Source organism: Hyla sarda, chromosome 7 (genome assembly GCF_029499605.1).
Source record: "Hyla sarda isolate aHylSar1 chromosome 7, aHylSar1.hap1, whole genome shotgun sequence".
Lineage (NCBI taxonomy): Eukaryota > Metazoa > Chordata > Amphibia > Anura > Hylidae > Hyla > Hyla sarda.
This window is the reverse complement of record NC_079195.1, coordinates 57,855,947-57,868,404: the sequence shown is the minus strand read 5'-3', so window position 1 is coordinate 57,868,404 and position 12,458 is coordinate 57,855,947. Positions and strand designations below refer to the sequence as shown.

The window sequence follows — 12,458 nt, the reverse complement described above, 5'->3', positions numbered from 1 at the left end:
CAGTTTACGACTGCACTGGATTTATCAATGCATACCTCTGGATAAATCCAGTTGCATCGAAGGGTGCTTAAGTGGTAGCCTAAGCAATGTGCATCAGCTTGGAGCTGGCATAGATTTTCACTACAACTTACACCTGCTAGCTCTTGTAAATTCAGTGAGTAGGGCGACTACGCCCCTTTGCACAAAAGCCACACAATAATCCCAGCTTCACCCATCATGGCAGCTTGGCACATATCAGCCAACAATCGCTAATTTGACACTTCTTGCTGGCATAAGAGAGAAAATCTGTGCTGAACAATTGAATAGAATAAAATTGTTGCTAAAGGCTAATTTGCACATAATGATATTAAAAGAAAAAAGAAAATGTACTCACCTGCCCCAATCTCTCAAAGTCATTCCAATTGGCTTCCAGTCCCAGCCTTTCGATGCTTTTTCCTCCCTATAGGAACTGTCCATTCAGAGACTGGCAATGCATCACCGGAAGAAATGGTGAGAGGGACTGGGAGCCATTGGAACAGAAGCTGTGGAGGATTAGGGCAGGAGAGAAGGGTTTATTTTTTATTTCTATATCACTAACCGACTCACTTTGAAAATCTTTTCTGGGTCTGGAAGATCCCTTTAATATCTTTCCTCATTATTTACCATACGCAACTTACCATATTCCTCAACCTTAAATCTTTTTTCACAGAAAGGAGGAACATTAATTTTATATTCTCCAAGAGATATTTCGTTTGCTAATTGGAAACTAAAGTCTGAAAATCCAGAAGACACATTGAGCCACTGTTTTATACGGTGTTTATTTGGGTCCTATATGGAATTAAAGAAATGATAAAACAGTATTATGACAACAACACTCTAATATTTACATAGACAGAATCTCACATAAGTGAGTACACCTCTCACATTTTTCTATATAGCATTGTTTAATATTCAACTCAAAATAACTTGACAGACAACCATTAATGTCTAAACCTTGGCAACAAAAGTAAGTACACCCCAAGGTGAAAATGTCCAAATTAGGCTAATTTAGCCATTTCCCTCCCAGTGTCATAAACTGATTAGTGTTCCAAGGTTAAATTTTGTGTTATCACTCTCATACTCTCCAATACTGTAAGTTAGATATGCACATGCTTTAAGTAGGGAGAAGATAATAAACTGCTGCCAGACTCTTCCATCTAACGTGTAGCTGCTCTCTTAGAGACTATGTATTCAGGTTGCATATGCTTTTGGAGTGTGAGATGAAATAAAAGTACAAGGCGGAGCCCCAAGCAAGCTATATGTTGGCACTATAAAGTAATACAAAATAAAGAAAAAAATGCCTTGGTATATGTCTTTAGAAATCTTCTTTTTACAGATCATTAAAAAAAATGGCATAGACTACTAGAAGATTGCCAAGAGCCTGAAACTGAGTTGCAGCACAGTGGGCAATACTATACAGTGGTTTTACAGGACAGGATTTACTTAGAGTAGGCCTCACCATAGTCAACCAAAGAAGATAAGTGCACATGCTCAACATCATGGGAAGTTATCTTTAGGAAAAAGATCTATGAGTGTTTCCAGCATTGCTGCAGAGGTGGTAGAGGTGGGGGCTCAGCCTGTAAGTGCTCAGACAACATGACACACTCTGCATCAAATTGGTCTGAATGGCTGTTGTCCCACACAGAAGCCTCTTCTAAACATTATAGAATAGAAAGCCTACAAATAGTTTACTGAAGACAAGTAGACTAAGGACATGGATGGAACCATATCCTGTGGTCCACTGAGATAAAAACAACTTATTTGGTTCAGATTTGTGTGTGCCGGCAACCAAGTGAGGAGCACAAAGACAAGTGTGTCTTGCCTACAATCAAGCATGGTGATGGAAATGTCATGGTCTGGGCCTTTATGAGTGCTGCTGACAGAGGGGAGCTACATTTCATTGAGGGAACCATGAATGCCGCCATGTACTGTGACATACTAAAGCAGAGCATGATCCCCCTCTCTTCAGAGACTGGGCCACAGGGTAATATTCCAGCATGATACCTACCCCAAACAAATCTCCAAGATAACCAATGTCTTGCTAACTAAGCTGAGGGTAAAGGTGATGGACTGGCCAAACATATCTCCAGACCTAAACTCTATTGAGCATCTGGGGGCATCTTCAAATGGAAGGTGGAGGAGCAGAAGGTTTCTAATATCAACCAGCTACATGATGTCATCATGGAGGAGTAAAGAGGACTCCAATGGCAACCTGTGAAGCTCTGGTGAACTCCATGCCCAAATGGCTTAAGACAATGCTGGAAAATAATGGTGGTTGCACAAACTATGTTGTCACTTAAAAAACACACAAAAATGTGAGGGGTGTACTTACTAATATGAGATATTGTATGTACATGCAAGAAAAACATGACAGTTTGAAAGTATGAGAGCAACATATAAAGGAAACCTGTGTTTTTACACTCAGTTTGGTTTTAAAGAGCTGTCACCCAAACAGTACTCTTGTAAACTAGCCTTATAAGCGCATACTTCTTACTGTGCTTTTTCTGGTGCACGCGCACACTGCGCACACATGGCTGCTGTAGGTCTTGTATCCCTGTGTGTCATTTAAAAGCCGGTGATGTTGGGGAGAGAGAAGTGTTGGCTTAGTGCAGCTCTAAACCCGCGGGCCCGCCTCCAGGACACTGGCTATGGAATTCTAAAGCGCTGTTTTAGCTTGTTTTTGACCACAGAAAAACAAAATAAAGGTTTGTCAGAAAATGTCACAGTAAGGAGTATGGGGGAGATTTATCCAAATCTGTCCAGAGTAAAAGTTGCTGAGTCCATAGTAACCAATCAGATCACTTCTTCAATTTTTGAAAAGGCCTCTGAAAACTGAAATAATTGCTCTGATTGGTTGCTATGGGCAACTCGGCAACTTTTCCTGTGGACAGGTTTTGATAGATCTCTCTTTATGTGCTTATGAGGCTAGTTTACACAGATTAGTTTAGGTAACGGATTATAATTGGAACCCCCATTGATCTTCTACCAATGTCTCTCTGTTTCCTCCTATGAATCAATCATACTGTTACGCCGAGCGCTCCGGGTCCCCGCTCCTCCCCGGAGCGCTCGCTTCACTCCCTCCGCTGCAGCGCTCCGGTCACGTCCTCTGACCCGGGGCGCTGCGATCCTGCTGCCAGCCGGGATGCGATTCGCGATGCGGGTAGCGCCCGCTCGCGATGCGCACCCCGGCTCCCTTACCTGACTCGCTCCCCGTCTGTTCTGTCCCGGCGCGCGCGGCCCCGCTCCCTAGGGCGCGCGCGCGCCGGGTCTCTGCGATTTAAAGGGCCACTGCGCCCCTGATTGGCGCAGTGGTTCCAATTAGGGTTTTCACCTGTGCACTTCCCTATATTACCTCACTTCCCTTGCACTCCCTTGCCGGATCTTGTTGCCTTAGTGCCAGTGAAAGCGTTCCTTTTGTGTTCCTTGCCTGTGTTTCCAGACCTTCTGCCGTTGCCCCTGACTACGATCCTTGCTGCCTGCCCCGACCTTCTGCTACGTCCGACCTTGCTTCTGCCTACTCCCTTGTACCGCGCCTATCTTCAGCAGCCAGAGAGGTGAGCCGTTGCTAGTGGATACGACCTGGTCACTACCGCCGCAGCAAGACCATCCCGCTTTGCGGCGGGCTCTGGTGAAAACCAGTAGTGGCTTAGAACCGGTCCACTAGCACGGTCCACGCCAATCCCTCTCTGGCACAGAGGGTCCACTACCTGCCAGCCGGCATCGTGACAGTAGATCCGGCCATGGATCCCGCTGAAGTTCCTCTGCCAGTTGTCGCTGACCTCACCACGGTGGTCGCTCAGCAGTCACAACAGATAGCGCAACAAGGCCAACAGCTGTCTCAACTGACCGTTATGCTACAACAGTTGCTACCACAGCTTCAGCAGTCATCTCCTCCGCCAGCTCCTGCACCTCCTCCGCAGCGAGTGGCCGCTCCTGGGATACGCTTATCCTTGCCGGATAAATTTGATGGGGACTCTAAGTTTTGCCGTGGCTTTCTTTCCCAATGTTCCCTGCATCTGGAGATGATGTCGGACCTGTTTCCCACTGAAAGGTCTAAGGTGGCTTTCGTAGTCAGTCTTCTGTCCGGAAAAGCCCTGTCATGGGCCACACCGCTCTGGGACCGCAATGACCCCGTCACTGCCTCTGTACACTCCTTCTTCTCGGAAATCCGAAGTGTCTTTGAGGAACCTGCCCGAGCCTCTTCTGCTGAGACTGCCCTGTTGAACCTGGTCCAGGGTAATTCTTCCGTTGGCGAGTATGCCGTACAATTCCGTACACTTGCTTCAGAATTGTCCTGGAATAATGAGGCCCTCTGCGCGACCTTCAAAAAAGGCCTATCCAGCAACATTAAAGATGTTCTGGCCGCACGAGAAATTCCTGCTAATCTACATGAACTTATTCACCTAGCCACTCGCATTGACATGCGTTTTTCTGAAAGGCGTCAGGAACTCCGCCAAGATATGGACTCTGTTCGCACGAGGCGTTTCGTCTCCTCGGCTCCTCTCTCCTCTGGTCCCCTGCAATCTGTTCCTGTGCCTCCCGCCGTGGAGGCTATGCAGGTCGACCGGTCTCGCCTGACACCTCAAGAGAGGACACGACGCCGTATGGAGAACCTCTGCCTGTACTGTGCTAGTACCGAACACTTCCTGAGGGATTGTCCTATCCGTCCTCCCCGCCTGGAAAGACGTACGCTGACTCCGCACAAAGGTGAGACAGTCCTTGATGTCTACTCTGCTTCTCCACGTCTTACTGTGCCTGTGCGGATGTCTGCCTCTGCCTTCTCCTTCTCTACAGTGGCCTTCTTGGACTCTGGATCTGCAGGAAATTTTATTTTGGCCTCTCTCGTCAACAGGTTCAACATCCCAGTGACCAGTCTCGCCAGACCCCTCTACATCAATTGTGTAAATAATGAAAGATTGGACTGTACCATACGTTTCCGCACGGAGCCCCTTCTTATGAGCATCGGATCTCATCATGAGAGGATTGAACTTTTGGTCCTCCCCAATTGCACCTCGGAGATTCTCCTTGGACTTCCCTGGCTTCAACTTCATTCCCCAACCCTGGATTGGTCCACTGGGGAGATCAAGAGTTGGGGGTCCTCTTGTTCCAAGAACTGTCTAAAACCGGTTCCCAGTAACCCTTGCCGTAACTCTGTGGTTCCTCCAGTAACCGGTCTCCCTAAGGCCTATATGGACTTCGCGGATGTTTTCTGCAAAAAACAAGCTGAGACTCTACCTCCTCACAGGCCTTATGATTGCCCTATCGACCTCCTCCCGGGTACTACTCCACCCCGGGGCAGAATTTATCCTCTCTCTGCCCCAGAGACTCTTGCCATGTCCGAATACGTCCAGGAGAATCTAAAAAAGGGCTTTATCCGTAAATCCTCCTCTCCTGCCGGAGCCGGATTTTTCTTTGTGTCCAAAAAAGATGGCTCCCTACGTCCTTGCATTGACTACCGCGGTCTTAATAAAATCACGGTTAAGAACCGCTACCCCTTACCCCTCATCTCTGAACTCTTTGATCGCCTCCAAGGTGCCCACATCTTCACTAAATTGGACTTAAGAGGCGCCTATAACCTCATCCGCATCAGAGAGGGGGACGAGTGGAAAACGGCATTTAACACCAGAGATGGACACTTTGAGTATCTGGTCATGCCCTTTGGACTGTGCAATGCCCCTGCCGTCTTCCAAGACTTTGTCAATGAAATTTTTCGTGATCTGTTATACTCCTGTGTTGTGGTATATCTGGACGATATCCTAATTTTTTCTGCCAATCTAGAAGAACACCGCCAGCATGTCCGTATGGTTCTTCAGAGACTTCATGACAACCAACTCTATGCCAAAATTGAGAAATGTCTGTTTGAATGCCAATCTCTTCCTTTTCTAGGATATTTGGTCTCTGGCCAGGGACTACAGATGGATCCAGACAAACTCTCTGCCGTCTTAAATTGGCCACGCCCCTCCGGACTCCGTGCTATCCAACGCTTTTTGGGGTTCGCCAATTATTACAGGCAATTTATTCCACATTTTTCTACCATTGTGGCTCCTATCGTGGCTTTAACCAAAAAAAATGCTGATCCCAAGTCCTGGCCTCCTCAAGCAGAAGACTCCTTTAAACGACTCAAGTCTGCCTTTTCTTCGGCTCCCGTGCTCTCCAGACCTGACCCTTCCAAACCCTTCCTATTGGAGGTTGATGCCTCCTCAGTAGGAGCTGGAGCTGTTCTTCTACAAAAAAATTCTTCCGGGCATGCTGTCACTTGTGGTTTTTTCTCTAGGACCTTCTCTCCAGCGGAGAGGAACTACTCCATCGGGGATCGAGAGCTTCTAGCCATTAAATTAGCACTTGAGGAATGGAGGCATCTGCTGGAGGGATCAAGATTTCCTGTTATTATCTACACCGACCACAAGAACCTCTCCTACCTCCAGTCGGCCCAACGGCTGAATCCTCGCCAGGCCCGGTGGTCTCTGTTCTTTGCCCGATTTAATTTTGAGATTCACTTTCGTCCTGCCGATAAGAACATTAGGGCCGATGCTCTCTCTCGTTCCTCGGATGCCTCAGAAGTTGATCTCCCTCCGCAACACATCATTCCACCTGACTGCCTGATCTCCACTTCTCCTGCCTCCATCAGGCAGACTCCTCCAGGAAAGACCTTTGTTTCTCCACGCCAACGCCTCGGAATCCTCAAATGGGGTCACTCCTCCCATCTCGCAGGTCATGCGGGCATCAAGAAATCTGTGCAACTCATCTCCCGCTTCTATTGGTGGCCGACTCTGGAGACGGATGTTGGGGACTTTGTGCGAGCCTGCACTATCTGTGCCCGGGATAAGACTCCTCGCCAGAAGCCCGCTGGTTTTCTTCATCCTCTGCCTGTCCCCGAACAGCCTTGGTCTCTGATTGGTATGGATTTTATTACTGATTTACCCCCTTCCCGTGGCAACACCGTTATTTGGGTGGTCGTTGATCGATTCTCCAAAATGGCACATTTCATCCCTCTTCCTGGTCTTCCTTCTGCGCCTCAGTTGGCTAAACAATTTTTTGTACACATTTTTCGTCTTCACGGGTTGCCTACGCAGATTGTCTCGGATAGAGGGGTCCAATTCGTGTCTAAATTCTGGAGAGCTCTCTGTAAACAACTCAAGATTAAATTAAATTTTTCCTCTGCATATCATCCCCAGTCCAATGGACAAGTAGAAAGAATTAACCAGATCCTGGGTGATTATTTGCGACATTTTGTTTCCTCCCGCCAGGATGACTGGGCAGATCTCCTTCCATGGGCCGAATTCTCGTATAACTTCAGGGTCTCTGAATCTTCCTCCAAATCCCCATTTTTCGTGGTGTACGGCCGTCACCCTCTTCCCCCCCTCCCTACCCCCTTGCCCTCTGGTCTGCCCGCTGTGGATGAAATTTCTCGTGACCTTTCCATTATATGGAGAGAGACCCAAAATTCTCTCTTACAGGCTTCTTCACGCATGAAGAGGTTCGCGGATAAGAAAAGAAGAGCTCCCCCCGTTTTTTCCCCTGGAGACAAGGTATGGCTCTCCGCTAAATATGTCCGCTTCCGTGTCCCTAGCTACAAGTTGGGACCACGCTATCTTGGTCCTTTCAAAATTTTGTGTCAAATTAATCCTGTCTCTTATAAACTTCTTCTTCCTCCTTCTCTTCGTATCCCTAATGCCTTTCACGTCTCTCTTCTCAAACCACTCATCCTCAACCGTTTTTCTCCCAAATCTGTTCCTCCCACTCCTGTTTCCGGCTCCTCGGACGTCTTCTCGGTCAAGGAAATTTTGGCTGCCAAAAAGGTCAGAGGAAAAAATTTTTTTTTAGTAGACTGGGAGGGTTGTGGTCCTGAAGAGAGATCCTGGGAACCTGAGGACAACATCCTTGACAAAAGTCTGCTCCTCAGGTTCTCAGGCTCCAAGAAGAGGGGGAGACCCAAGGGGGGGGGTACTGTTACGCCGAGCGCTCCGGGTCCCCGCTCCTCCCCGGAGCGCTCGCTTCACTCCCTCCGCTGCAGCGCTCCGGTCACGTCCTCTGACCCGGGGCGCTGCGATCCTGCTGCCAGCCGGGATGCGATTCGCGATGCGGGTAGCGCCCGCTCGCGATGCGCACCCCGGCTCCCTTACCTGACTCGCTCCCCGTCTGTTCTGTCCCGGCGCGCGCGGCCCCGCTCCCTAGGGCGCGCGCGCGCCGGGTCTCTGCGATTTAAAGGGCCACTGCGCCGCTGATTGGCGCAGTGGTTCCAACTAGGGTTTTCACCTGTGCACTTCCCTATATTACCTCACTTCCCTTGCACTCCCTTGCCGGATCTTGTTGCCTTAGTGCCAGTGAAAGCGTTCCTTGTGTGTTCCTTGCCTGTGTTTCCAGACCTTCTGCCGTTGCCCCTGACTACGATCCTTGCTGCCTGCCCCGACCTTCTGCTATGTCCGACCTTGCTTCTGCCTACTCCCTTGTACCGCGCCTATCTTCAGCAGCCAGAGAGGTGAGCCGTTGCTAGTGGATACGACCTGGTCACTACCGCCGCAGCAAGACCATCCCGCTTTGCGGCGGGCTCTGGTGAAAACCAGTAGTGGCTTAGAACCGGTCCACTAGCACGGTCCACGCCAATCCCTCTCTGGCACAGAGGGTCCACTACCTGCCAGCCGGCATCGTGACACATACATTGTGCTGCCCATTAAAAGCACAACAAAAGCTTAGTGTAATCACCCCCTAGTGACATGGCATACACCCCCTGGGGTACACATATTACAAGTTGAGGGTATATGTCTAAGACAAATAAGTAGATTAGTGTTTTTCTTTAATTTGTAGTGATTGGTTATACAAAATATGTATATATATATAGGGAAGTGTATATGTTATACTTACTGATATCTCAACCAAAGGATGCTGGAAAAAAAGGAGACTGATTAAAAAGTTGGCATTTACCTCAATAGTTCATAGTTTCCTTATTTACTAAGGGAATAACAGTAAAGATTGGAAGCTCATAACTTGAAAAAATACTTTCAATTGCAATTGTCCAATTCATGGTAAAGATTAACATAGTCTCCCAAGGCACAGTCCTCTGAGTGCTCTATAAACTCCACGCAGTGTTATATTAGATGAGTAATTGCTACAGGTAAGTAGTAGCTCTCTTCTGTTTCAGGCTAGGATTCCACTGAGGTTTTTCATGCAAAAATGCTGATAAAAATGCCCATTTTTGTGCAAAAACGCAGCGGCCAGATGTTAGCTGCAAGTCAATAGTGAACTGCAAAATGGCAGATCCACTTGGCGTTTTTCAGTTTGGCTTTTTTTTTTTCATCCTTTGGACGTTTTTCAGCTATTTTTGGCTCCTTGGCAATTTTTCAAAAACGACCTCTTGTTGAGACTTTGAAGTTTTTTTGGGGGAAAATCTTGGCGTTTTTCTCCCATAGAAGTCTATGGGAGTAATAAAAACACCAAGAAAAACGCTATGTGGGTTTTAACTTTGGCATCTTTGCCGGCAGTTTTTATTCTGTTTTGGACTTTAGCGATCCAAAAAAGTGATGGAGATACCATTTTTAATAAAATTTTGTAGGGTACCATAAAAAAAAAAGAAAAAAAGAAAGGATACAGTAGTGATGGAAAAAATTATATTTAACAAAATGTATCTTTTTTATTACTACATTTTTAAACAGGGATCAATTTATGTGGGCGGGCATGGAACAAAAAATATAGCCGACAATAATAAAAATTTTGAAAGGGGCCATTTAAAAATGTAATATAAAAATAATATATTAGTTATAGTTTATTTTGTTTTACTTTTTATTAATAAATTATTTTAATAATGTTTTGAATAAAGTGTGTGTCCTTTTAACTTTTTTCACTTTTTTTCTTTATTTTTTACATTTTACAGGTAGTACTACGACTTCCAACATGGAACACACTGTTCCATGATGGGAGTAGTAGTACTTGTACTAATTGACAGATCACCCCGGGTGTCACTTCTGACATGTATAATGTATAGATGCAGGCAGTCGGTAGACTGCTCGTCTATGGTCCCCTGCACTGCCGTATAAATACACCTATTCCTATTTTCCACAGAGAGCTGTGATTGGCCAGATGGTTCCAGCCAATCAAAACTCTCTGTGGGAAATATGAAAAGGTGTATATATACGTCAGTGCAGGGGACCATGGAAGCATCTATTCATTATAAAGGAGGATCACAGGGGGTGTCAGGAGTGACATCCACTGTGATCTGTCCTTAACTGCAGGTACTACTGCTCCCAACATGGAGCACACTCTGCTCCATGCTGGGAGCTTTAGTACCTGCATTAATAGACAGATCGCAACAGGTGTCAGAAGTGACACTCGCTGCGATCTATTAATGCAGGTACTACAGCTCCCAGCAGCATGGAGCAGAGTGTGCTCCATGTTGGGAGCAGTAGTACCTGCAGTTAAGGACAGATCACAGCGGGTTTCACTCCTGAAACCAGATGCGATCATCCAATCTATTGCAGAGATGATGCGGAGCAGCTCTCTCCAGCGTTTGCTTTTCTACACCATACTCCGGACGGCCAGTGATATGAATAGAATCCACATCACTTATTCATATTTCCCTCTGAGAGCTGTGATTGGCTTCAACCATCCGGCCAATCACCACTCCGGGCGGAAAATATGAATGAGTGAGGGGAATTTCTATTCACATCACTGGCCGGCCCGGAGTATAGAACAGAGATGCAAGCGCTGTATGGAGCCACTCCACATCTCTGCAATAGATAGGATGATCTCATCGGGTGTCAGGAGTGACACCCTGAGCTATCTGTCTATAAGTACAGGTACTACTACTCCCATCATGGAGCAGTCTGTTTTTTTATGCTGGGAGTAGTAGTATTATTTAAAAAATGTAAAAAAAAAATAGAGTAAAAAATTGAAAAACACACACACTTTATTAAAACATTTTTAACCTCTTAAGGACCCAGGACGTACGGGGACGTCCCCGCACCCTGGGCCTTAAGGACCCAGGACGTCCCCGTACGTCCTGGCGTTTTCCGGTCTCTGCTGCAATCCTTCAGCAGGCATCCAGGGCAAACGCCGAGGGGGGCCATTTAGGCCCCCCATGTCGGCGATCGCCGCAAATCGCAAGGGAAATCGCCCTTGCGATCTGCGGCGATACCGGGCTGATCGGGTCTCTGGGACCCGATCGCCCGATAATTTTGCATGATCCCGGCTGTCACAGACAGCCAGGACCATGCTAACGTATAGGAGCGAGGTGGCAAGCCTGCCACCTCCTCCTATACCCTGCGATCTGTCGGTTAGTTAACCGACCAATCGCAGGAGGGGGGGCGGTTACTTCCTCCCGTCCTGCCCGGCCCCTGAAAGTCCGGAGAGGACGGGAGGAAGACCGGAGGACGCAGCGGGGGGCGGGGGAGTGCTGGGGACCAGCCCCGGTACTTACCTCGTCCCCGAAGACCCGGATCCCGGCGAGGAAGATGGCGGCGGCGGCGACAGGTGAGTAGATCTTCAGCCGCGGTCGGGCCCTTTACAGCAATGCACGTCGCCGTAAAGCGACATGCATTGCTGTAATAGGACCCTGTAAACTACAACTCCCAGCATGCCCAGACAGCCCTTGGCGTCTGGGCATGCTGGGAGTTGCAGTTTTGCAACATCTGGAGGTCCACAGTTTTTGGACCACTGTGCCCTTCCAGATGTTGCAAAACTACACATCCTCAGCATGCCCTTACTGTCCAGGCATGCTGGGAGTTGTAGTGCTGTAACATCTGGCCCTTCAGATGTTGCAGAACTACAACTCCCAGCATGCCTGGACAGTTTTGGCATACTGGGGGTTGTAGTTTTGCAACATCTGGAAGGGCACAGATTGAGAACCACTGTATTAGTGGTCTGCAAACTGTAGTCCTCCAGATGTTGCAATACTACAACTTCAAGCATGCTGGGAGTTGTAGTTCGGCAACATCTGGCTCTAAAGATGTTGCCGAACTACTACTCCCAGCATGCCTGAGAATGTTTGGGAGTTGTGGTTTTGCAACAGCTGGAGGCACACTGGTTGGGAAACATTGTTTACTAACTCAGTGTTTCCCAACCAGTGTGCCTCCAGCTGTTGCAAAACCACAACTCCCAAACATTCTCAGGCATGCTGGGAGTAGTAGTTTTGCAACAGCTGGAGGTCCACCCCCCTGTGAATGTACAGGGTACATTCACATGGGCAGGGGGCTTACAGTGAGTATCGGGCTGCAAGTTTGCAATGCAGCAAATTTTGCGCAGCAGCTCAAACTCGCTGTAATCCCCCGCCCATGTGATTGTACCCTAAAAACACTACACTACACTTAAACAAAATAAAATAAAAAGTAAAAAACACTACATATACACATACCCCTACACAGCCCCCCTCCCCTCCCCAATAAAAATGAAAAACGCCTGGTACGCCACTGTTTCCAAAATGGAGCCTGCAGCTGTTGCAAAACAACAAC

At 47.7% G+C, this 12,458-nt stretch overlaps 1 protein-coding gene across 4 annotated transcripts in view; it reads right to left on the bottom strand.

The window, feature by feature from the left end:
* LOC130281677 (alpha-2-macroglobulin-like) overlaps positions 1 to 12,458 on the bottom strand; it is a 203,437-nt gene that overhangs the window by 143,071 nt on the left and 47,908 nt on the right. For 2 of the 4 annotated variants that reach the window (XM_056529147.1, XM_056529146.1), the window contains exons 5-6: positions 8,881 to 8,901; positions 657 to 807 (exon numbers count right to left, since the gene is read on the bottom strand). The exons of 1 other annotated variant lie outside the window; for it this stretch is intronic. In XM_056529147.1, coding sequence (XP_056385122.1) covers positions 657 to 807; positions 8,881 to 8,901 — 172 coding nt within the window. Of the gene's footprint in view, positions 1 to 656; positions 808 to 8,880; positions 8,902 to 12,458 lie in introns of those variants that run through there. One more of the 4 variants, XM_056529148.1, reaches the window with a different exon arrangement.